The 23,569-nt window shown below is 47.3% G+C and overlaps 1 protein-coding gene across 2 annotated transcripts in view; it reads left to right on the forward strand.

The window, feature by feature from the left end:
• The window catches only part of agap1 (ArfGAP with GTPase domain, ankyrin repeat and PH domain 1), a 137,163-nt gene that overhangs the window by 96,207 nt on the left and 17,387 nt on the right, over nt 1–23,569 (forward strand). For both annotated transcript variants that reach the window (XM_041966571.1, XM_041966570.1), the window contains exons 11-16: nt 1,232–1,400; nt 3,265–3,429; nt 5,538–5,699; nt 18,888–19,042; nt 20,060–20,150; nt 20,930–21,152. In XM_041966571.1, the coding sequence (XP_041822505.1) occupies nt 1,232–1,400; nt 3,265–3,429; nt 5,538–5,699; nt 18,888–19,042; nt 20,060–20,150; nt 20,930–21,152 (965 nt within the window). The remainder of the gene's footprint in view (nt 1–1,231; nt 1,401–3,264; nt 3,430–5,537; nt 5,700–18,887; nt 19,043–20,059; nt 20,151–20,929; nt 21,153–23,569) is intronic.

The raw sequence follows: 23,569 nt of genomic DNA on the forward strand, positions 1-23,569 counted from the left end.
CTTTCTAAAAATCTCCTTGCTTTATAAAAAATGTGCTTGTTTTATTAAAATGTCCAAAATGTCCTCACATTATAAAAATGTCCTTGCTTTCTAAAAATGTCCAAAATGTCCTGACATTGCAAAAATGTCCTTGCTTTTTAGAAACGTCCTAATTTTCTAAAAATGTCCTTACTTACTAGAAATGTCTACGCTTTCTAAAAATGTCCACACTTTATTAAAAAAATTGCTTGTTTTATTAAAATGTCCAAAATGTCCTCACATTATAAAAATGTCGACACTTTCAAAAAATGTCCACACTTTCTAAAAATGTCCAAAATGTCCTCGTCCTCCCATCTGAACTCGCTGGTCCTCACAAAGATAGCAGTTCGGGCGCTCGCACCCTCTCCCGGTGGTTTTGATCCGGCCCAGCGGGTTGTGGGAGCTTTGTTTCTCCTCGCCTCCTTCATGTTGAAGAGGAGGCCGACCTCCCACAATGCCCCGCTCCTCTCGGGTCACTGCTGACACTCCACCCCGCTCAGAGGGAAGGGGGGGTGGATTTAACAAGCGCCTCTCGTCCATCATTAACACTTCTACTTGTCCCTTCATTCGCTCCTCTGATCCGCCTCTTTCAGACCGGAGGGGACCTCGTCGTCGGGGGGCGTCCGAGGCGGCGGGCGGTCGCGTTTCGGGAGCGTCGGCAAACGGGCGGAGCCAATCAAAGTCGGCGTGGTCCGCCACTTCATCGCGACTTTGAGGGATTAGTGTACCTTTGTTTCCATTGTACAGTTTAGAGGCTTAGCTGCTTTATTATCCAGAGTAATCCCCTCCCACCACAGAGCCACGCCGCCACGGCGATGAAGCTCGGTCCGCCGCGTTCTTCATTCTTTATTCCTTCTGTTGAAAAACGACAACATGCTGACGCCGTCACTTCACCTGAACTCACGGCTCTAAATGGACTTGAAGCAGTTCAGTAATTATAAAGTGTCTAGAATTCAGTTTCCTTTCATTTTCTAAAAAGTCTTCGTTCTCCGTGGAAACCATGTAAATCCACTTGAAACAGGATGTTGAACCTGTGAATGAACCCGTCACACATCAGAACAGCATCAGAATCACACCAGACTGTGTTCTTCATACACATGTTTCTCTGACCAATCAGAAGCTTTGCTCCACCTTGACACAGCTGATCTGAAGTGAGTTTGTTTTTGCATCAAAGTTTCAGTCTCTCCCTCCGCTGCCCCCCCGCCTCTCTCAGGACTACATGCAGAACGTCCACGGCAAGGAGATCGACCTGCTGAGGACCACGGTGAAGGTGCCCGGTAAGAGGCCGCCCCGGGCCGTGTCCACCTGCGCCGCCGCGCCGAGCCCCAAAACCAACGGCCTGACGAAGGACATGAGCAGCCTGCAGCTCGGACAGACTCCAGGTGAGAGGGTCATGTGACCGGGGCGTGAAGGCCGATTGTACCCTTTCACACTGGCAGAATCAGACCAGTCAATAATGTCAGAAATCATCGGAGGAGGTTTCACGTTAGTGGCGATATGTGTGATGTCACTGTGTGCTCGCCGCCCCTGACATTCAGCATCACGTTACAGAAGAGCCCAACATGTCAGGGAATAACCGGCAATTAGACCAACATGAGTGCGATTATGTTTTAATTGTGCCGCTAATTGCTGCCCTTGATGCCTCGTTGTAAACACGAGCGAGTTTTGTTCCTGAGTCAATAAAGGTTCAGTATTCAAAGAGGAGCGGAAATAAAAAACAGGAGTTCAGCCTTGAAACGCACAAAACGCTTCCCTCCACCTGAACCAAGACGCCGTAAAACAAAAGGTGGAGAGAAAGGAGCGCTCCTCCACCTCATGCACACACACACACACACACATAAAGGCAGCTCTTATGAGGCGGCTAAATCAAACACACACACACACACACACACACACACACACACACACTGGGAGCACACAGGGATCCTGGAGGCCCGAGCTAATAGCATGAATATTCAGTGAGCCGTACTCCATGTACTAATTATTGTCATGAATATTAATGCAATCAGAGCGCCGGCTCCACTCAGCCAGCTCCAAGAAATGAGCTGTAATGAGAGCGCGAGCGAGGGAGGGGGGACGATTCACCCGGCTGCTGGACCGCGCTGCCTCTTCCCGACTCAAGGGTTTGATTTAAGCGGCCGGCTTGTAAGGAGCTGCCTTTTATGGTCCCCTCATGTTTCTGCGTGTGTGTCACACGGCTGGCTGTGATTGGACGCATGCGCTGCAAAAAAAAAAAAAAAAAGAAATCCGTTTTCAAGAGGCGTTTTTTTTTTCCTGAAACGAGAGAACGATTGTTCCAGTGAGCTGAGAAGACAACAGCTGTTCCTTTGCTTCAGGTTTTATTTCCAGAAATCATCATCATTTGTTCCATTTCCTGTTTTGTCTGTTAGCTTCCTGCTGCTGGATGATGACAGCCTTAGCTTGTTGTGTGTGTGTGTGTGTGTGTGTTTGCTGATTAGCACACAGTAATCAGCTCTTGTGTTTTGATGAGTTTAAAGGGATCTGTTGGCAGAAATATGATGTAATCTTCATAGTGATGTTTTCATTCGTGTAGAATCACCTGACAACAAGAGTCGCTGTGTTTTCGTGACTTTAGGATGAGTCTTTATGTCTCCAGAGGGTGAGACGAGGGTGAGACAAGGGTGAGACGAGGGTGAGACGAGGGGCATTCAGGCGTCACATTGTTATAAAGCCATAATAAAAGAGTTAACTGGAGGGGGAGCGGCTGATCCCAGAGCTGCGCAGGAGAACTGATTCGTCTGTCGTTCAGTTACATTATAAGACCGATCAGATGTTTGATCAGATGTAGGCACGAGGCGATCTAAAGCATGTGACACATTCACACTTCCTGTGTAGACAGGAAGTCAACTGAAAAGTTACTTCCTTGTTGCTGAAACATTAAAATTAAAGCTAAACGAGTACACATACATGGTACTTGTACTTTGTCTTTAATACTCTTTATTAACGTCTTTATTTGTAAGTTTACATTATTAATATTTTAACATGAGAAGCTTTTAAAATATGATTCAGTGCTTTAATGTTAAACTCAGCAGGAGTGTAAAGTCTCTGAAACTGGCTGTAAATTGATCGATTATTGTTGATTTCGTTATTGGAGAAGCATATCATCAATATCGTTGATCCAAAAGTGGAAAACAACGCGAGGGATCGTTCACAGACTGAGTTTGGGACACTTTATCGTCCCTCCTGCCCTCAGACTCGAGTGTTAAACCAGACTTCCTCTCTCAGGTTCGGTGACCAGCAGCTCGTCGGTGTCTCAGATGGCGAGCGGCGTCAGTCTGGTGTCTTTCAACAGCCGCGGCCTGGAGGGCATGCACCAGCGCTCCTACTCCGTCTCCAGCGCCGACCAGTGGACCGACGCCACCGTCATCGCCAACTCCGGAGTCAGCACGGGTAAGAGAGCGGACAGAGAGGTGAAGGTCTGATGGTTCTGATCAGCGACAGGCAGAAAATCCCTCTGAAACGTTTCCCTTCATTTAAAAGTTAATTATAAAAACAGTTAAAGTGAACGTTTTACAGCTTAAATAAAAGCCTGAAATCCTAAATTACCCTCAGACTGAACCCGCTTTGATCCTGGTGATTTTATTTGAGCTGCATGATGCAGCTGCCTCCTGCAGACCAGGTCCACACACGCAGCTCCACTGCAGGCACCCTGCTGGGGTTCAGAGGGCCCCACTACGCAGCTCCGCGGGGGAGCCTATCATTTATCTCCCATTGATCCACCTGCCAGACCTCTAATGCAGCATTCACTGTGTGTGTGTGTGTGTGTGTGTGTGTGTGTGTGTGTGTGTGTGTGTGTGTGTGTGTGTGTCTTTACATGTGTGTTCTCTGTTTCTGTGTCTGTGTTACCTTATCCAAGACCACACACACACACACACACACACACACACACACACACACATAGCAGGATGCTAAGACTGACAGCTGTCAGGTCATGTGTGTGTGTGTGTGTTGCCGTGACAATGAGCTTGACTGACAGCTCTGTCGTCAGTGTTGTGCCCTCCAGCCTTCCTCAAATAACGTTTAAAGCTGCGAAATGCTTTCAGTGGACTCCCAGGGGCCACACACACACACACACACACACACACACACACACACACGCACACGCACACACACACACACACACTCTCAGAGTTAAGTTCACTTACAGTTACAGCAGCTCTGTTTCCTTCAGCTCTGACTGATGTTTCTTGATGACACGACGACCAGAACGATGTGACTTTATTAAAACTAAACAGAGAAAATTTGAAAATTGGAATAAAGTTGAACAAAACTTTAAAATCCAAGACAAACAACAATAAATAACAATAAACAGTAAATCGTGGAATAAATTATTATGTGATTAACGATAGAGTCAAACTTGTAGAAGTAGAAAAGAAGCATGAGCCACGTCAGTTTAAAGGATCATTTCAGGTCATCAGTATCAGTAATTCTAACATTATACTCAGCAAGATAACATAAAGAGGTCTGGTAACAGGTTTGAAACCATTAATCCAGATTATCTAAACCACTTTGTTTTGAGGCCACAGTGGACGTGTGGGGCAGTAATCCCTCAGTACGCAGCAAAGGTTCCAGTTCCAGATCACCACCAGGAGGCAGATCTTTAAACGGACTCAGAAATGACACCAAGGTCGCATGAACCTGGGGCAGTTCAGTCTGCCACGTGTCACCTGACAGCAAACAGGAAGTGAGGTTTCGTTTCCCGCGGTCGCGGTCGCCGCAGCCACAGCGGCCGGTGTCCAAACTGTTGATGAGTTTCGGGGCGGAGGGAAAGCCCACCAGAGACGACAACCAGGACAGATGATGAGAGGGAGGGATGAGGCAGCAGGAGCAGGAAGTCTTCAGGCTCAGGGTGGAGGTGTGGGTGGGGGTAGGGTGACGTGGATGGAGCGCGGCGTGCAGATGGGAGGGCCGTTAATCCACGGCGGTTAATTGCACTCTCGGGGATGGCATCTTGTCAGCAGAGATAAGTTGTCACATTTTCCACTTGAGCTGAGACTAAACGATTGTAAAATAAGTTATGGTCGTCCTTGGGGCTGTCTGCCGCTCGGGCGGCGCGGCGGCCGGCGAGCGCTTGTGTGTACACGTGTGTGTTTGGCGCACATGTGTTTCCATCTCCACACACACACAGACACACACACACACACACACACACACACACCGGCCATGTCAGTGTCGCCGCCGCGCTGTGATATTGATGGAAGCTGAATGTTATTTTATTCTGCCGCTAGTCACAGCTGTCAGCGGCCGGCGTGAAGGGTGGGGGGCAGAGAGAGAGAGAGACTCGACTCCCTCTGCTGACAGCCTCGCTCGCCCACCCAGAGTCCAGGACTGGAGGACTGCTTGGCTCCAGCAGTTCTCATCCTGATTCTGGTTCATCACAGATTGAAATGCTTCCAAATAAACTTTCATGTCGTACTTCCAGACGTGTATTCATTGAAATACTGCAGTACTAAGGCATGATATGGATGTTTTTCTGCATTATTTGTTTGAATTTTCAGATACGGGTCTAGGAGACTCGGTCTGCTCCAGTCCCAGTATCTCCAGCACCACCAGTCCCAAGATGGAGCCGCCGCCGTCGCCGCACGCCAACCGCAAGAAGCACCGGAGGAAGAAGAGCACCAGCAACTTCAAAGCCGACGGCCTCTCTGGTACTGCGGAAGGTAACGCCATCTCCCCTCCCCTCGCCTCACACTTTCCCCGCCCGGGTCCGACAGCTAAATCCATCCCCCAGAAACAAGTCTGACAGTCACAGACATCACAGACAAAATCTTCAAATACTTCCAGATGTTTAGTATACTTTCAAATGCCTCCACATATCCACAGCACGTACTTATATACCTCCAATTACATACTGTATGTACTTATATACTTCCAATTACATATTGTATGTACTTATATACTTCCAATTACATATTGTATGTACTTATATACTTCCAATTACATACTGTATGTACTTATATACTTCCAATTACATATTGTATGTACTTATATACTTCCAAATCTGGCCAAATATACACATATACCTCCAAAAATCATTAGAGTTCCGTACTTCCAAATATTTCCAAACATCTGTGTATTAGTACACTTTAAATACTTATGTGTACTTCTACTATTTACTATCCAATATTTCCAACTCTATCTATACTTGCAAAGGTTTTCTGTAGTATATAATGTAATACTAAGTTTTAAAACTTTATACATACTTGTATATACACATATTGTGTGTGTATATATATGTGTGTGTACAAATACTTGTATATTTCCACCTCCAAATTTAAATCACTGAATCCTCCTCTCAAAGATATCCTGTAGTGTTGCCAGAGAAACACGATGCTGTTGCCATGGGACCAGGGTTGGGAAACGCAGTCATGTGATCGTCCGAGACTCCCGACCTCTGCTCAGAGGGACGGATCTCCTCATCCTCTCATTCCGTCAGCCCTTCATCCCTTCATCCCGTTGGATTGTCTTCTTCTCTCCTGTCTCTGCTGTGACTGTCGATCAGTTTGTAACATAACCTTCGCCACGTGGTCGGCGCTGTGATCCGTGTAGTTTGGTGAAGTGCGAGGGGACTAAGACCGTGTCCACCAGTAAACCCAGTCCACAGTCCACTGCAGGTGTGTTCATTTAGATGTAGGACCTTTGGGAGCAGACAGCAGAGGAGGTAGAGTTTTATTTGGCATTTAACCAATCAGAGCGAAGACTTCATGGAGGTCTGTCCTGAAGAAATCAACACTTCTTATTTTTTATTTTACCAACCAAGAAAATGCTTCTGATGCTGGACGGTGGTTTAATGAATGAGGTCCAAGGTGTCTCGTTGTCAGTGCCTTCCTCAGGGGTTTGAACCTCTGACCTTTGTGATGTCCAAGACTTGCTGAACACATCGATACACGTCTGTTTTATTGGTGACTAGATGAATCGTTGAAGGATAGATAGTGATGCACAGTGACGAGCTGATACCGGACCCTCGTCCTCGTGTTATTAACACGTGAAACGGGAGCAGTTTGTGGCGGTTTAGGCAGGACTTGGTTTGGTTAAGGATCAAACCGGTCACAGTAACATTGGGTTACTGGGTCAAAGTCCGGGGTTTATTGACTCATCTGTCCGCCCTGCCTCCCTCCGTATGTGGGCTTTCTTGTGCTTTACTTTACGTCACCTGACTTCCTCCTTTGCTCCTGTCATAATTACTGCAGCCACTAGAGGGCGCCTCACAATAATCGTAAAAAGGGGTTGTAATCAGCTGCTGAGCTAACGTCGGTAATGGAGGGAATACAATCTAAATATATAACCTCAAGTCTTGGGTTGGTCTCAGGTCTTGGTTTGGTCTCAGGTCTTGGGTTGGTCTCAGGTCTTAAATTGGTCTCAGGTGTTGGTTTGGTCTCAGGTCTTGGTTTGGTCCCAGGTCTTGGATTGGTCTCAGGTCTTGGGTTGGTCTCTCTTCTTGGTTTGGTCTCAGGTCTTGGATTGGTCTCAGGTCTTGGGTTGGTCTCTCTTCTTGGTTTGGTCTCAGGTCTTAGATTGGTCTCAGGTCTTGGATTGGTCTCAGGTCTTGGGTTGGTCTCTCTTCTTGGTTTGGTCTCAGGTCTTAGATTGGTCTCAGGTCTTGGATTGGTCTCAGGTCTTGGATTGGTCCCAGGTCTTGGATTAGTCCCAGGTCTTGGTTTGGTCTCAGGTCTTGGTTTGGTCTCAGGTCTTGGTTTGGTCTCAGGTCTTGGATTGGTCTCAGGTCTTGGGTTGGTCTCTCTTCTTGGTTTGGTCTCAGGTCTTAGATTGGTCCCAGGTCTTGGATTGGTCTCAGGTCTTGGATTGGTCTCAGGTCTTGGATTGGTCCCAGGTCTTGGTTTGGTCTCTGGTCTTGGTTTGGTCTCAGGTCTTGGATTGGTCTCCGGTCTTGGATTGGTCCCAGGTCTTGGGTTGGTCTCTGGTCTTGGTTTGGTCTCTGGTCTTGGTTTGGTCCCAGATCTTGGATTGGTCCCAGGTCTTGGGTTGGTCCCAGGTCTTGGTTTGGTCTCCGGTCTTGGTTTGGTCTCTGGTCTTGGTTTGGTCTCAGGTCTTGGGTTGGTCTCAGGTCTTGGTTTGGTCTCAGGTCTTGAACGCTGTAGAAGTTGTTGTTCTCTTCAAATTTCTGCTTTGTTTCATTACGACAAACACACTCTGTCACACACACACACACACACTCTCACACACACACTCTGTCACACTCACACACACACACACTCTCTGTCACACACTCTCTCTCTCACACACACACTCTCACACACACACACTCTCTGTCACACATTCACACACACTCTCTCTCTCACACACACACTCTCACACACACACTCTGTCACACTCTCACACACACTCTGTCACACACACACACACACACACACTCCCTGGCTGGTCACCAGATGTGGCGGCAGCAGCAGATGTGTAATGTTCGTCTCTCCATCACGGACGCATCAAGCAGCTGACAAGGCAAGTGGCTGCCGGAGTGACGGATTGACGCTTCATCTGCTTTCATCTCTCCTCCTTCTCCTCTGGTTTCCCTTCCTCTCCTTCCCTTTGTTTGCTTTCCTCACACCTCCTTCCTCACACCTCTTCACTGCAGATCACCACAGTGCTTTATTTCCTTTCCTCTTTTTGTTCCTTCGCTTTCATTCATCTCATCTCTCAGCTTCCCTCCATCCCCTTCCTTTCTTTTGTCCTCCTCCTCTCATTTCTGCTACTACCTCATCTCCTTCCCTTGTCTCCTTGTCCTCTCTTCTCCCAGTCTTCTTTCTTCCTCTCCTTGTTTCCTCCCTCTCATCATTCCTTCCATTTTGTTTCCTTGTCTCTCTTTTTCCTTCTATCTTTCCTCATCCCTCCACTCCTTTCCTTTCTCCTCGTCTCCCCTCTTCCCTTCATGTCTGTCCATTTCCTTCCTCTTATTGTTTCATCTCCCTCCAGTTCCATTTTCTTCCTCTTGTCTCCTTCCCCTCTCTCCTCATTCACCTCCTGCTCCCGTCATCTGTTTTCTTCTAAATTTTTCATTTTCTCCTTTTTTATCCCTCTCCTCTTCCCCTGCGCTCTCCTCCTCTAGTCATTCTTTCCATTTCCTTCCTTTCACTTCCTGCGTTTCTTCCTTCTTTTTTTTTGTCTTTCTTAATTTCCATCCTCTGCTCTTATCTTATTTTTTCCTCTTATCATTATCTGTCTCCTTTCACGTCTCCTTCCTTCCTCTGTCCTCTGTTTTTACCTCCCCCTTCTCTCCTCATCTCTTTCAGTCGTCCCTCCATCAGGGCTGAAGGTAGTTACTCCTCTTCCTCGCTCTGACCATTTTATCCTAAACACTCCTCCTGAGCTCCACGCCAGCCTTCGACTCATTAGTCAGCCAGAGAGGCTTAAGTGAAATATTATAAATAATCCACGGTATTGAAATCTTTTATCAGCTGTGTCACTTTCATTATTCAGGAAGCGATTAGTAACAGTCTTCCCAATTTAGCCATTAAGCACCGAGCGCGCTCGGCCGGCGGCCGGCTCGCCGCCTGTCACGCCGGGCGGGCAGGTGAAGTATCTCCGTGTCAGAGCGAGGCTCGGGGTAATTCATGAGGGGGAACCGCCCTCTGTGGCCGAGCTCCCCCAGGTAGGGCCACGCCAGCACACACACACACACACACACACACAGTCTCAGCTCCGGTGGCGGGAACGTGTTCCTCCTCGTCTTCCTCGCAGTCTCCTTGGACTGAATCGCTCTGATGTTTTGTTGACTGCTGACTGTCTTCATGATGTCGGCGAGCTGCTCGTCTCTCCTCTGCAGCCACGTTCAGGACTTCAGTCCTCAGGTCTGGTCTGGGTCTTGGACTCCGGTCTCTGGGATGTTTCATCTTGTTTTTCTCAGTTTTCCTTCAGTCTTGTATCCGTCTCATTGTTTTCATTTACTGAGAGGACAAAGTAAATAATGTAATCTCTGTCAGGTTGTGTTGATGCGTGAAAGAATATCTTGACGATGATGTGATCAATTGATCAGCTAAAAATGATTCATCAGTAGTTTTCTCTGTTTTTTTATGACTGCAGGCTGAACATCTTTCAGTTTGAGACTTTCTGTTGGACAAAAGAGACATTTGAAGACGTCACCTTTGACATTTACTCTGAGACATAATCAAGAGATTTGTCGATAATATGAAGTAGTTGTTAACTGCACTGCTTTTTATCCCTTTGCTTTACTCACACACACACACACACACACACACACACACACACACACCTGTGTCAGGTGAACCCCTGCTGATCACAGCCTCGACAGCAGCCACATTTCTCGTTAACTAGCTGCTGTTTGATAGCCTCCCTTCATCCTGGAGCTTTGAAAGATGACCTGCCAAATACCTGCACACACACACACGCACACACACGCACGCACGCACACGCACACACACACAGCTTCAGATATTTGAAGTGGTCCCTCACAGGTAACAGCAGGATCGCTGCACACATTCCTGGTTGCTAAGAGAGTTTTGCTTTCGCTTTGATTCCTCGACGAAGAAACTGTAGCTGTGCGTGCGTGCGTGCGTGTGTGTGTGTGTGTGTGTGTGTGTGTGTGTGTGTGTGTGTGTGTGTGTGTGTGTGTGTGTGTGTGTGTGTGTGTGTGTGTGTGTGTGTGTGTGTGTGCGCGCGCGCGACAGTCAGCTGGACGTGCACCTGCAGCTCGTCGCCTCTGACTGGTTCATTGTAACGTAAATTCCTTTAAAGTCGTCATTAATCAGGACGCCGCTCGCCATCACGGGTCAATTTGGGTGAGCGGGGGTCAAGCAGGTGGGACACAAAGAGGACTCTGTGGAGGAGAGTCCAGGTGGTCTGATGGATACCTGACGTCAGGAGGCGTTTGTTCATTTAAACTCCTGAGCTGTTTAAGTTGTTGTCTGTCTGTTTTAGTTTTATCTCTCTGACGTGCGTCACTTTTTCAAATCCTGCGAAAGTTTTTTAGTTTTATTCAAGTTTGTGCAAAACATTTAAAAAACTACACCCAGATCAGTTTCATTTACATCACATGACTTCAGTCACATGATCTATTCTGTTTAGATGTTTTAGCATAAAAATAACCAGCACATGTTGAAGTTTCTCTTTCAAAATACATGAGAGCACCTGTCAGAGCTGTGGGGGCCAAATCAACAAACCAAACACAGAAAAACACTGAAATGTTTGAACTGTTTCATTCTAACGATGAAGACGAGTGTGATCCTCTGCGGTGTGTGAGCAGGCAGCAGCTTCACTTTTCCTTCCTCACGCTCTCACAGATCCGACCGGTGACATTTTTAAAGCGACTCAGATTCGTTTTAAACGATAATGTGCTGAAACGGCCCCCGCAGCGGCGACTCGTTTTAAAATGGACGAACCCTCGCCGTCACCCGCCTCGCCTCCTGAGGAGGAAGGAGGTGCGACGAGGGAAACAAGCAGAGTAACATTTCAAGTGTCGGCGTCTCCTCTCACTCAGCCGCGACTGTATTTCATCCTCTGCAAATGCTCGCCGTAGCCCCGGGGGAGTAAATATTACCGAGGCTTCGCTGTTTGAGTCGCGGCATTAGAAGGAGCGGAGGTCAGAGGTCACGGAGCTCGCGGCTCAACCACCTCGAAGGAATCAAAGCTGCAGTGGAGCCTTAAAACCGTTTTTCTCTTCAGTTTCTCCGCTCATTTCATTCATCACACTCACGCTGTCCAGCTCTTCACATGTCATTTCCTGTTCAACCAACAGTCCAAAAGATGACCGTGTAGAACAGAAAGGCTCCTTAAACTGTTGGAAATGATTTGCTGATCAAAGTAGCTGAGTTTCTAATCGATCAATCAGCTGATCTTATTATTATTGACTGATTCTCTGCACTCGCTGCTGATTTGCAGTTTGTTTGTTTTGCTCAGCACTTCCTGCTCTGATGTTTCACATTAAAACATCTCCATGCTTTTCCAGTGCTTTTAATGTGAAAAGTTAGCAGGAAGTGCAAAGTTTGGCAGTTTAAACTGGAAGTAATAATGTGAAGAAAACAGTTTCTGTCGGTGTTTCCGCTCCTTCCTGTTTCGCCTCCGGTTGCTGATGTTGGTCGTTATTTAGTTTTTGTTTTGAAGAGAACAGTGAAGGTTTGAGCAGTTTGTTTTCTTGCTCTTTTGATCTCGTTTGTTATGTTGCAAACTTACTTTCATCCCTTCATCATGCTCATTGGCCCCTCCCACTTCAAGCCACGCCCCCTCCCCTGTGGACCAATCCTCCTCGACGCTGCTGTTTTTGACTCCTGTCTCTCTCTTCCCTCTTCTGTTTCTTCTTCTCTGTTTTCTCTCGTGCATGTCGTCTCCTCCCTCCACTCTGTCCCCCCTTCTCTGTTCTGTCTTTCTTCTGTCCCTCCGTCTCTTCTCTCTTCCTGCCGTCGGGGGATGCAGCCAAACGTAAAGCGTGGAAACTTAATCGTGTTGGTAGTCTTCGCAGCATTTACACCAACAGTCTGCACAACTCAGAAGGTAAAAACACCGCTGTGACAGACAGGTGGACCCCCATCGACCCCACCCTGACCCCAGCCAGTGAAGGGGTGGAGCACCCCGTCCTGGAGAAATGTGCTTCACCCAGCAAGCATTGATTTGGTGATTCTCGGTGTCAGAACAGTCTAGATGCAGGTCAAACCTAAGAGAAAAAGATATTTAAAATTTTAGACTTTCCTCTAAACTCTTGTGAGCTGATGGATGAAAAACGACAGTTTCGTGTAAGCTCGAAGCCTGAAAACGTACTTTTCAGCCATATTTTTTCATTATTTCTACCCTAGACCTCTTCTTGACACGCAGATCCTCAAATCAGTGCCGACTGGGGGCTGTCAGTGCGTTTCTGGACAGAAGCGTCCACGTTCTTCCTCCTGCCTGAGTCACCTGACCTGTCTGTCACAGCGCCCTTCCCTTCTTGCATCCCTATGCCCCGCCCTCCTCACCTGCGAGGATACAACCGAACAAACACACCCACCCTGCAGGGAAGATGCAGCCTGGAAGCATGCGTTGTTCAGGTGGTGTGAAACGTGGCGTCCAGTGAGTGTCGGTACATGAGCTGTGATGTGTCTCTTTATTTGACCCAACGAAAACTCCACCAGCTGTTGGCGCAGGTGTGTCCTTACCTGTTTGTGTCTCCGTCCGTCTGCATGATCGAGCCGAAACTAAGAGCCAGGAAACCGGTTAAATCATCTCCGATCAGTGCTAATCCGCTCTACGTCGCGGCTTCTTCCTCCGCTTCAGAAAGTAGACCCACATCCGTCTTTCTCAGAGAGACTTCGGAACAATCGGCTGCAATATTTTCCAGGTTATTAATGTTGTAAAAGGCTGCGAATAATATGGGGAGTAATGACCTGTGTCGCAAAGCAATACTGTGTGCGGTGACATTTAAGGCTTTTAATTTGTGTTTCCCGAGGCCCCCTTTTGTCTCCCTCACGCCTCCCCTCTCATTGCACCTACCGTCCTGCTTGTCACACGCACACACACACACACACACCCCCGCCGGGCCGACTCGACGCCTCACACCCCGGATGATAGGCTCGTATGCATGTCCTCCCCCCTCCCTCTCTGCGTCCTGTAAATGCTGTATATTTGGTTTGTTCTGTTTCTGCTGCTAAAGGTTACCCGTGTCAGAGTTCACAAATTGCCTCGGCGCCACCTCTCCCCGCGTGAATGTCGCCCACAGTAGCCGAGAGCGGTGACGGTAATTACCAACACGGCGCGGCCGACTCGCCGTCTGAGCCGTGTGTGTCGTGTTTGTACTCTCATGCATAAGTTAAGTCCTGTGCACCGACGCCGAGGAGAGGCCGAGCGGGTGGAGGAGCCTCTAAGTACACAGGTGGTGCAGATATTCAGCGAGTCACTTTATCTTAAAAACACCGAGGACCTTTTCACTGTGCTCAGAAACAACTGGAGTCTGTGGGAGGCAGTGTCCATCCAGACTGAAAGATCTGAACAGCTGGTGGCACAAAACGTGGTTCAGACATTCACCTTCCCCCCAGGAGCTGCCGCCTCCCTCAGATCAGGAACTGAATCCGACTTTTTATAAAGTTATGGCCAACAGTTGCTTTTTAACGTGTCCAAGACAGAAAGAAACGTGATGATCCCATTGGACACGAGTCCAGTATTCACTCTCCCTCAGCTTTTCTCTGAAGATCCGGCTCTTTAGCTGCTAAATGCTCCACTCCTGTGGGTTCATCAGATCTTGGCTGTTCATCCTCTGTCAATTTCTTAGTCTGACCCTGTACTGAGTGCAGACAACCACTGCGAATATAAAAGATTTGGTTGCTACAAGGCCATTCAAGACGATTACAGGCAGGAGTTATGTCTTATTCTTTAATAACAATGATCAGTTGTGACAAAAACAACCAGTAAAAGGCTTAACTAATGTAGGTGAGTCCCTGATTGGCTCTGAGAGGCTGTTTACAGATGAGCTGATTGGACTAAACCCCCAGCTGGCTCCGATCCTGTTTGACTGCAGTGGCAACGCGACTTAAACTCTCTAAACCAGGGGTCACCAACCCGGTGCCTGCGGGCACCAGGTCGCCGGCAGCATCCACATCAGTCGCCCATAAGCCAGTTCTAAAAATAGCACTAATCACGAATTAGCTCTGTCTAAAATTTTATTTAATTGTGTTGCTATTCTTTTTGAATTACATTTACAGTGATGTCAATTTAAAAACGAATACATAAAAACGTAAAAAAAATGTATATCATAAAAAAAGTTTAATGTACGAACTCTGACGTAGTCTGGGTCGGAGGTCAGTCTAGTGCGCATGACAAACCAGCTTTGCTGAGATGAGCTCGTGAGCGCTGCAAAGATGAGGAGACGAACGCGTTTTCTACCCACAAAAACAGCAGAAAAAAGGAAGAAAACTTCTCATTTCCACAGTGAATGGGAGGAAGAGTTCTTTTTTACTAACGTGAAAGAAAACTGTGTGTGTCTCATCTGCGGTGCGACGGCTGAGCGGCACAACGTGGAGAGACACTAATAACATAAAATTAAAGGTACACTGAGTAACTTTGTTATTTCAGAAGTGTATTATCAGAGTGGTAGCCCTTTGCATTCCTCAGTGCCCTTGAAGTAGCTCTTAGTTTCAAAAAGGTTGGTGACCCCTGGTCTAAATATTAAATTCTGGTTATTGAACGCGACACAACGTCAAACGGTTGTTCAGACCGATCTGCGTCCGCCGAAGTGTTTCCACGCCGTTGATCGTAGTCGAGCTTTGTGTATCGCTCTTCTATAGCGCTCCACCCTGCACGGCGTTGAAGTCACGCAGCTACACCCAGCTGCACATGAGCTGTCGCCGCATCGCCGCTGCTTTACCGCCACACTGCGTGAAAACCACGGACGAACAGTCGGTCTGCAACCGAGCAGCAGGCAGGAGCTGCAGAGTGCAGCGGAGGCTCAGCTGGGGGCTTTCAGACTAAAACTGGGTTGGGGGAGTGGTTCTTCAGCAGCACAGCCTAATGCCCCCCTCATTTTATTCATTAGCCGCCGTGGTGCGCTGGGTCAGCGTGCAGCATTTAAATGCAGCATTTAATTCACACTGCGGAGAGGCAAGGCCTTTCTGGATTGTTGGTTTCCATAATTGTCAAGCAGCCAAACTCCCTCCCCCTGAAAACAGAGAATCATGGGAATTTAATTATGATGGGATTCTTGACCCTGCAGGGCTCAACCGGCACTTGATGGGTGGGCTGTCATGTAGACCCAGGAGCCTCAAAATACACTCACTTCCTGCATTATGTGCAGTTTGCTCATTTTGCACATTTAAATATGCAGAGTTTTAATTTCTGCTGTGCTGAATTCGTTTCCCTTCAGTGGAAACAGGAAAGTAAAGGTGCACGAGAACCACAAGCAGCAGCAGGTTCTCTGATCTGATCTGGAGACAGATGTTTTTGTCAGTCTGAGGCAGCTCAGCGCTGTGAAGAAGCACCGTGTGCAGTAACATGAGCTGAGTTTGTTCTGTAGAATTTAGTCAACGTCAACCGAGACTAGTTTTCCCTGGATCACTTCTCTTGGACCAAATGTTTTGTGAAGATCTTGTGGAGCTCGAGGCAGCAGGCCGTGTGGCGTTCAACTGCTCTGGTCCAGTTCCAGGTCTAGAATTAGACCCACATGTTTCATTTTAATACCTTTCAGATTCCTTTTTATTTTGCTTTGGACTCGTTCTCACTGCGGAACAAAGGTTGTCGGTTGTCGGTGGAACAGTTTTCGAGGTTGAGATGAACGCTGCGTTTAAAACAAAAGTCAGGTTTAACCTTGAGCCATTAACCAGCCCCTGTAAACAGTAGTTTTAATTAACATCAACTAATCAGACTCAGCCCATCATTCGCCTGGAGCGCCTCAGAGATGAAAATGATCCAGCGTCGTCTTCAGCAAAGGAAACTTTGGTCAGCAAAGGTGTTTTCAATCTCTTCGTCCTGGAAGTGGAAGGGTTTCGTCCGGCCTCGGGGCTCTCCCTTCCATCCTTACCTTCCGTCCTTCCTCTCCTCGGACGAGGCCATTGATTATCCGGAGCGAAGCCGGAGGGGAACTTCAGCGCCGGTGCTCTGAGACGCTCCCAATTAGCCAAATGACTGGAGTTGAGGAAGAGCAAATGGTCGTTCCCTCGCGGGCCGGCCGTGACCGCTCTCCGACTGATTAAACCTCTCATCGTTTCACTGCTTCACTCCCGGCACACGTCACGAAACTGCTGCTTCCAGAAACGCTCGCCTAGAAGTGTCATGAACGATTACCGAGCTCCGCACCGAGCTCTGCCGTCGCCGAGCGCCGCTCTGGATGAAAATACTGAATAAATGACGCTTTATTTCCTTCTCCACTCATGAAACAACACATCTTAGGGATGAAACCTCTTCGTCTGTCCTACCAGCAGAAACTGAGGAATCCTGGGAATCATCAGCCTTGTTGGAGGCCATCCTTTGATTTGGTGATTACCCCTGTGTCCCCCCTGCCTCCCCCTCATCTCTTACCTCCTCACTGGGGCTAATTGTAAACAGAAGCTGGCTGTTGTCTGATCTGGTGTGGCGATGATACCGGCTCTCAGCCACGGCCCCGCTTCACCTCCACTTCCCATCCTTTCTCTGCTCGGTAACAGTTTCCACGTGTGGCCAAACATCCGTCAGACCTGTGAGAACTGGCTCGATGCCGCGGTGTTTAACGTGAACAGCTGCAGAACACGGACGCTCAAACCTCAGACTGAGCATCACCGCTAAATTCTGAATGAAATGAAGTCAATCTTGACTGATGGAAGAGTGTCGGCTCCACTTTTCTTCAGCACTTTTAAGAACCTGTTGTCCACGCAGGCTAAAAACTCAGCCGTCATGAAGCGACTGTCAGATGCTGTTTGAAGCTCCTAAAACCTGTTAGCGTCCAGAGTTTTGCTTGTTTTAAAGGTCTTAAAGCGCTCAGTAATGTGGAAACGATGCTGGATTGTGAGTCATGACAAGTGATGAAGAGCATGAGATGCAGTTAAGAGCTCTGGAGTAAGATTTCTTTTCATGAATGAACTTTGTCGCTGGAGCTAAATTTGTTTTGAGATGCCTCTGAAAGCTTTGAGGTCGTTTTGTCGCGTGTTGAATTTAACATCTGCAGGTCTTGCAGATCCGAACTGCAGCCGTTCATTAATATTTATTGATTAGGATTTAGATGTTTTGGTAAAAGGAGGAGCTGGAATTCAGATGAATCTCTTGAGTTTTTTCTTTGAAACAATGTTTTTATGGGACAGTGGGGGTGTCACAGAGCCTCCAGATGTTGTTTGTCCAAAAACCAAAAGATTTGTACTGAAAACGTCGATTCAAAATGAATCTCTACAATCTTTTTTCAGTTTAGGTAATAACCAGATGATGAAATCATTTTTAGACTCAGTCAGAAACAGCGAGTATTTGGCATATTTGAAGTCATCCTCATGGACGAAGGTGAGACGCCCGTGGGCGGGTGCTGTGGGTTCATTCGCTGGTGTTTTTGGGTGAACTGTCCCTTTAATGTGTGGACATGCAGACAGCAGAGCTGCAGCTGCTGCGGAGAAGTCGAGCACCTTGAATCTCTTCTGCAGTCGTGTACAAACACACACACACACACTCGGTCTAATTGACTCCTGATTGTCCCATTAACCTCTGAGGGGGGTTCTGGGTAATAGATCCATGTGTCCCCCCTCCAGCAGGCCCTGATTTTAATGACTGACCTCTCCCACTGACATGTCAGCAGAGGAGAGGGGGGGATGGCTGGGGGCCCCTGGGGGAGGCGAGGGAGGACATAGGGCCTGTAATTTGGGTGAAATCCTGGCTTCAGGGTTCAGGGTCACAAAGGTCACCAGTGGTCAGTTGAGGAGAACAGGTGTCCTTCAGTCAGAACAGCTTTCTGTCAGTGAAAAGACACAGTTCATCCAGAGCTGCTTGTTTACCTCTGCGGTGGGGGGGGGGGGGGGTACGTCCTGACGCTGAGAGGTGAACAGAAACCTGAAAAGAGCTGGAGCAGAGTTCTGCTTCTCCAGTGCTGGTTTTGAGTCTGGGGACAGGAAGCAGACCTGAACCAGACCTGAACCAGACCTGAACCAGACCTGCTGGACTCTTCATACTGTAACTGAACACAGGAAGTAAACCAGTCCAACAAGTCTAAAACACATTTCTGAATTGTCTAAATGTGACCATAAAGAAGTGAGATTTTGTCTGTAGTCTCCCGTTTCGCTGATTTTGACTCGTTCATCTTTGGCTCCAGTTTCATCTTTCTTAAAGAGCGAACCCTGAACCTCTCTCTGGATCAGAGTGTGAACCGAACGGCCGGGCTGACGTGTGGCCGAGTGGAAGGTTTTGTGGTTGCCGTGTGTCGGACGTTTCCCACGCTCATCTTGCTTTTCTCCCCGTTTTCCGCCCGACAGAACAAGAGGAGAACTTCGAGTTCACCATCGTGTCGCTGACGGGCCAGACGTGGCATTTTGAAGCCACTTCGTACGAGGAGCGAGACGCCTGGGTCCAGGTGATCGAGAGCCAGATCCTGGCCAGCCTGCAGTCCTGTGAGAGCAGCAAGAACAAGGTGAGCACACCCGGCCCTGCCCGATGACTCGAAGGATGAGGCGTTTGAATCGCTCTGCTGTTATCAGCTGTGATAGAAACAGCAGGAACACACACACACACACACACACACACACACTCTCATTCACATAATTACAGAATAGTAATTACTGCAGCTCAGCTTCAGCCTCAGCGTTGCTGTTTTCCACCTGCACAATGCAGCAGGCGGCGACTCTCAGCCCAGACCCGCTGTGTTTACGCCTCAGGCTCTCAGCCTTTCATCGCCCCCCCCTCGACCCAAGCAGAACACCGCCCGCCCCCATTCCATTTGTTTGCTGTGTTATTCCTTCATTCCCCGACATCGACGGCTTCAGCCTGAAACAGCGGCGACGTCGGGTCGACTCTCATCTGCAGACACCTGTGTGTGTGTGTGTGTGTGTGTGTGTGTGTGTGTGTGTGTGTGTGTGTGTGTGTGTGTGTGTGTGTGTGTGTGTGTGTGTGTGTTTGTGTGTGTTGGTTGGAAGTCATCTGGTTTTAGGGCCACTACTCTTATCTTATTTTCATTATTGATTCATCGACAGAGTATTTCCTCAAATAAATGATGAATCACGATTAATCTGTTCAGGTCTAATTTCCCAGTTTACTTATTTAAGCTGCTCCGTTTATTGACCAACAGCAATTATTCACATCTGAGAAGATTTTTGGGCATTTGTGCTTTAACTTCAATGATTAATCGATTAACACACATCGATTAAAAGATTCTCTGGTTTCAGCTCATCAGCTGCAAGGATTTGCTGCTTTTCTCTGTTTTAGTGTTAGTTCTGTTTAATTTCATCCTAGTCCTGAGTCCATGTTAGTTTCAGCCGTGTTGAGTCAACTTCAACCTCTTTATTCTAATGTTCGTCGATTTAACCTCTGAACCTTTTAGTCTTCGTCAAACAAACCCATGCACGTGTTCGTGTCTCAGCTACAGTCTTTGTTTCCACTGCCTTCATATGTTCGGAACCTGAATCACATCAGTTTGTTTTTCTTCTCTCAGTCTCGTCTGACCAGCCAGACGGAGGCCATGGCTCTGCAGACCATCAGAAGTATCCGAGGAAACGGGCGCTGTGCCGACTGTGAAGCCCAGAGTGAGTACCAGATACCGTCAGGGTGGAGGAGGTGGTTGTTGTGTGAACGAGCTGGTTGTCGTGTGAACGAGCTGGTTGTCGTGTGAACGAGGTGGTTGTTGCGTGAACGAGCTGGTTGTTGTGTGAACGAGCTGGTTGTTGCGTGAACAAGGTGGTTGTTGTGTGAACGAGGTGGTTGTTGTGTGGACGAGGTGGTTGTTGTGTGAACGAGCTGGTTGTTGTGTGAACGAGCTGCTTGTTGTGTGAACAAGGTGGTTGTTGTGTGAACGAGCTGCTTGTTGTGTGAACGAGCTGCTTGTTGTTGATGAGATAGTTCATTTATTTTTATGTCTGCGTCCAGAGGTTAGTGCATGAAGTGGTGGAGTCTCTGTGGAGCTGCAGTGCTAATTGCTAACACACTAGCCAGCCAGGACTACACAGCCTGTCAGTCACAACCACTCTGAGCTTCTTTCTGGTTTTCTCTTTAAGGTCAATACAGAGTTTTCTTGAAGGGGGAAACAAAGCTCTCATTAGCTCGGGTGCTAATGAGACAATAGCTACAACAGTTGTATTAGTTTGTACTTTATATTTTTTTATTTATTTCTGTGGCGTCTGTGAAGTCCAATAGAAAATTGAATTATTTTCATTTACCCAGAATTCTTAGCTTCACCCTCATCAGACAGCTGAGAGTTTGACAGCTTTGTACCAACTTAAATGTCTCCTTGAAGTTTGTCAAAGCTAGCACATGATAGAATTAAATCATCAGTAAATGTAATACGATATCTTCTCCCCTCGTCCAGACCCGGACTGGGCGAGTCTGAACCTCGGGGCCCTGATCTGCATCGAGTGCTCGGGCATCCACAGGAACCTTGGCACCCACCTGTCCAGGGTTCGATCTCTGGACCTGGACGAGTGGCCGCTGGAGCTCATCAAGGTCATGTCGGCCATCGGCAACGAGCTCGCCAACAGCGTGTGGGAGGCCAACACCCAGGGGCGGCTCAAACCTGGACCAGACGCCAGCAGGTAGGAAATACTCACCTGGGAGACGGTCTGAACGTTTCTGTTGGCATCAGAAAAAAGAGTCAAAGAAAGAGTTCAGTTTCACCGCGAGGATGGAACTGAACTAAAAAGAGTCAGAATAACTTTCGTCATGTTGATCGTACTCGGCGTCGTAGTTTTCCTCATTTACGTCTTTGTTTGTTTGTTGGTGTTTCGCCTTGAAAGAAGAACACGATGAACACATGAACTGCTGCTTCAGGCTGAAGGAGATGAGCTCCAGTCTGTCTGTGGAACAGTTAGCAGACTGTTAGCAGCAGGTGTTCCATGAAGGGTTTTACATGACAGATTACCTTTAATGAATTATTTTCTTCATATGTTTTGTGTGCAAGAATCTAAACTGTCAGATAAATGTTAAAATAAATATATGTCCTTATGAGGTGTAGTGGAGTGGCAACAATAATAACAATATTCAATTAAGTACCTCAAGAGTGTACTTAAGTACAGTACTGAAGTAAATGTACTTGGTCTGTGTGTGTCAGTGCAGTGCTGACAGCTGCAGACAGGTGGCAGTGTTTCAGTGTCTGAGACTCACCAGGATTCATGCTGGATGTGTTGGATATTGACAGAACTGCCTACATCCCTCTCTCTGTGTGTGTGTGTGTGTGTGTGTGTGTGTGTGTGTGTGTGTGTGTGTGTGTGTGTGTGTGTGTGTGTGTGTGGGGGTGTGTGTGGACTACAGGGGATAGTAACAAATCGGTGAACTTTAGCGTGACGTTGGTGTTGATCAGTGTGTACCTGTGTGTGTGTGTGTGTGTGTCTGTGTGTCTGTGTGTCTGTGTGTGTAATTATCGGCCGTTGCAGCTTTAGGAAGCCAGCAGCCATCATAACAAATTAGAGCTGACTGCCAACCGCATAAAGATCGACTTCCCCGTCCTCCCCCCTGCACTCACCCCCCTAACGCTCATTAGTCAACAGAAGCACCTTATAATTACTCCCCCCAACACACACACACAGTGTGTGCAGATATGCTCACAAACACATTCACATTTTAACCCGACAAAACACATGAACACATGTAAACAAACAGACACAGTGTTTTTACTACATGTACTCAGCAGGGACCACACTGTAAAAAATACTACATCTAAAACAGACAGCATACAGCACATTTTAGTGTGTGTGAATGAATGTCAGTGCAAAGACGTGTTTGTGTATTTATTCATGAATTAAGGAGAATTAACGTGTTAGATGTTTGCTTCCTGTAACGTTCTGCAGGGAACAATCAGCTGTTCAGGTGTCATGTGACTCAACTATATGCATCTATAAGAGCAACACATACACTCTGCAGGAAAAAACATGTAAAACACCATATAACCATCCACACACTGCAGCCACACTGACTCACTGATGCTGCACACACACACACACACACACGCACGCACACACACAGCGAGCGATCTTTGCGTATTGACGTGCCATTAGCCCTCCTCCGTCAGAGCACTAATGCTTTTATTGTTGCTCATGTTCCTTTTTATTTATGAATCTGAAGCATGTTTCCCCCCGAAGAGATTAGAGAAGGAGGTCAATATTATCTCAATTAACCCGCAACGCTCCACTGCAGCTCCATCTCTCTCCACCTCTCTCCGTCCTGTCGATAGTATTTATCAGTCCATTCCTTAAGTGGCTCGCTGTTTGTCGTTTCACCTCCATAAATCCTCCTCCGTTCTGTCTCTGTTCCCTCCATCATTCCTCTCTCTCTCTCTACCGGTCCTCTGTGTGCTGCTATTTTTTCTCTCTTTACCTTTAGCCGTGTTTCACCCGGTTGTTTTTATGCATGTTTTCAATTTACGCTTCAAAAAATGTGTCTTAAATTTTTTAAATTTAATTTAAATTAAATTAAAAGAGCTAACATAATGCAAAAAAAAAGTTTAGAAAAGATGCAAAAGCAAGGATGTGATAAACACTGATGGAAACACTACATTCAACATACAACCCCCCCAACAGAAAGGCAAAAAATCAGAAATAAAAAGAGCGAAGGTCCCCTCAGCCCCTCTGTCACCATGGTAACCGTTAGAAACACAATGCAGGTCATGTGGTTTAGAAGAGACAAATCTATTTTTTATAGGAAAATCCAAAAACGCCATCTTAAACTACTTGTGTTGTTTCTTCCAAAATAAGAGTTTGACCAATGACATCAGTCTGTTTAATGACATCACTGGATCTCGTTCATGTCAGTCAGGTGACAGGTGACAAACAGGAAACAGGACAGAGTTAGTGTCAGGCACATACAACGAGGATTTAGTGGCTTCTTCTTGTGATTCGACCTCATGAGGCCAAAAACGTTTCCTTCAGTTCAGAAGCAGAAAAAGCAGAACATCAACGTCTGGATCTGAGAGGACATGAAGACACCTGGACGTCACCTGAGACGTCTGCTGCTGCAG

Source organism: Chelmon rostratus, chromosome 24 (assembly GCF_017976325.1).
Source record: "Chelmon rostratus isolate fCheRos1 chromosome 24, fCheRos1.pri, whole genome shotgun sequence".
NCBI classification, from domain to species: domain Eukaryota; kingdom Metazoa; phylum Chordata; class Actinopteri; order Chaetodontiformes; family Chaetodontidae; genus Chelmon; species Chelmon rostratus.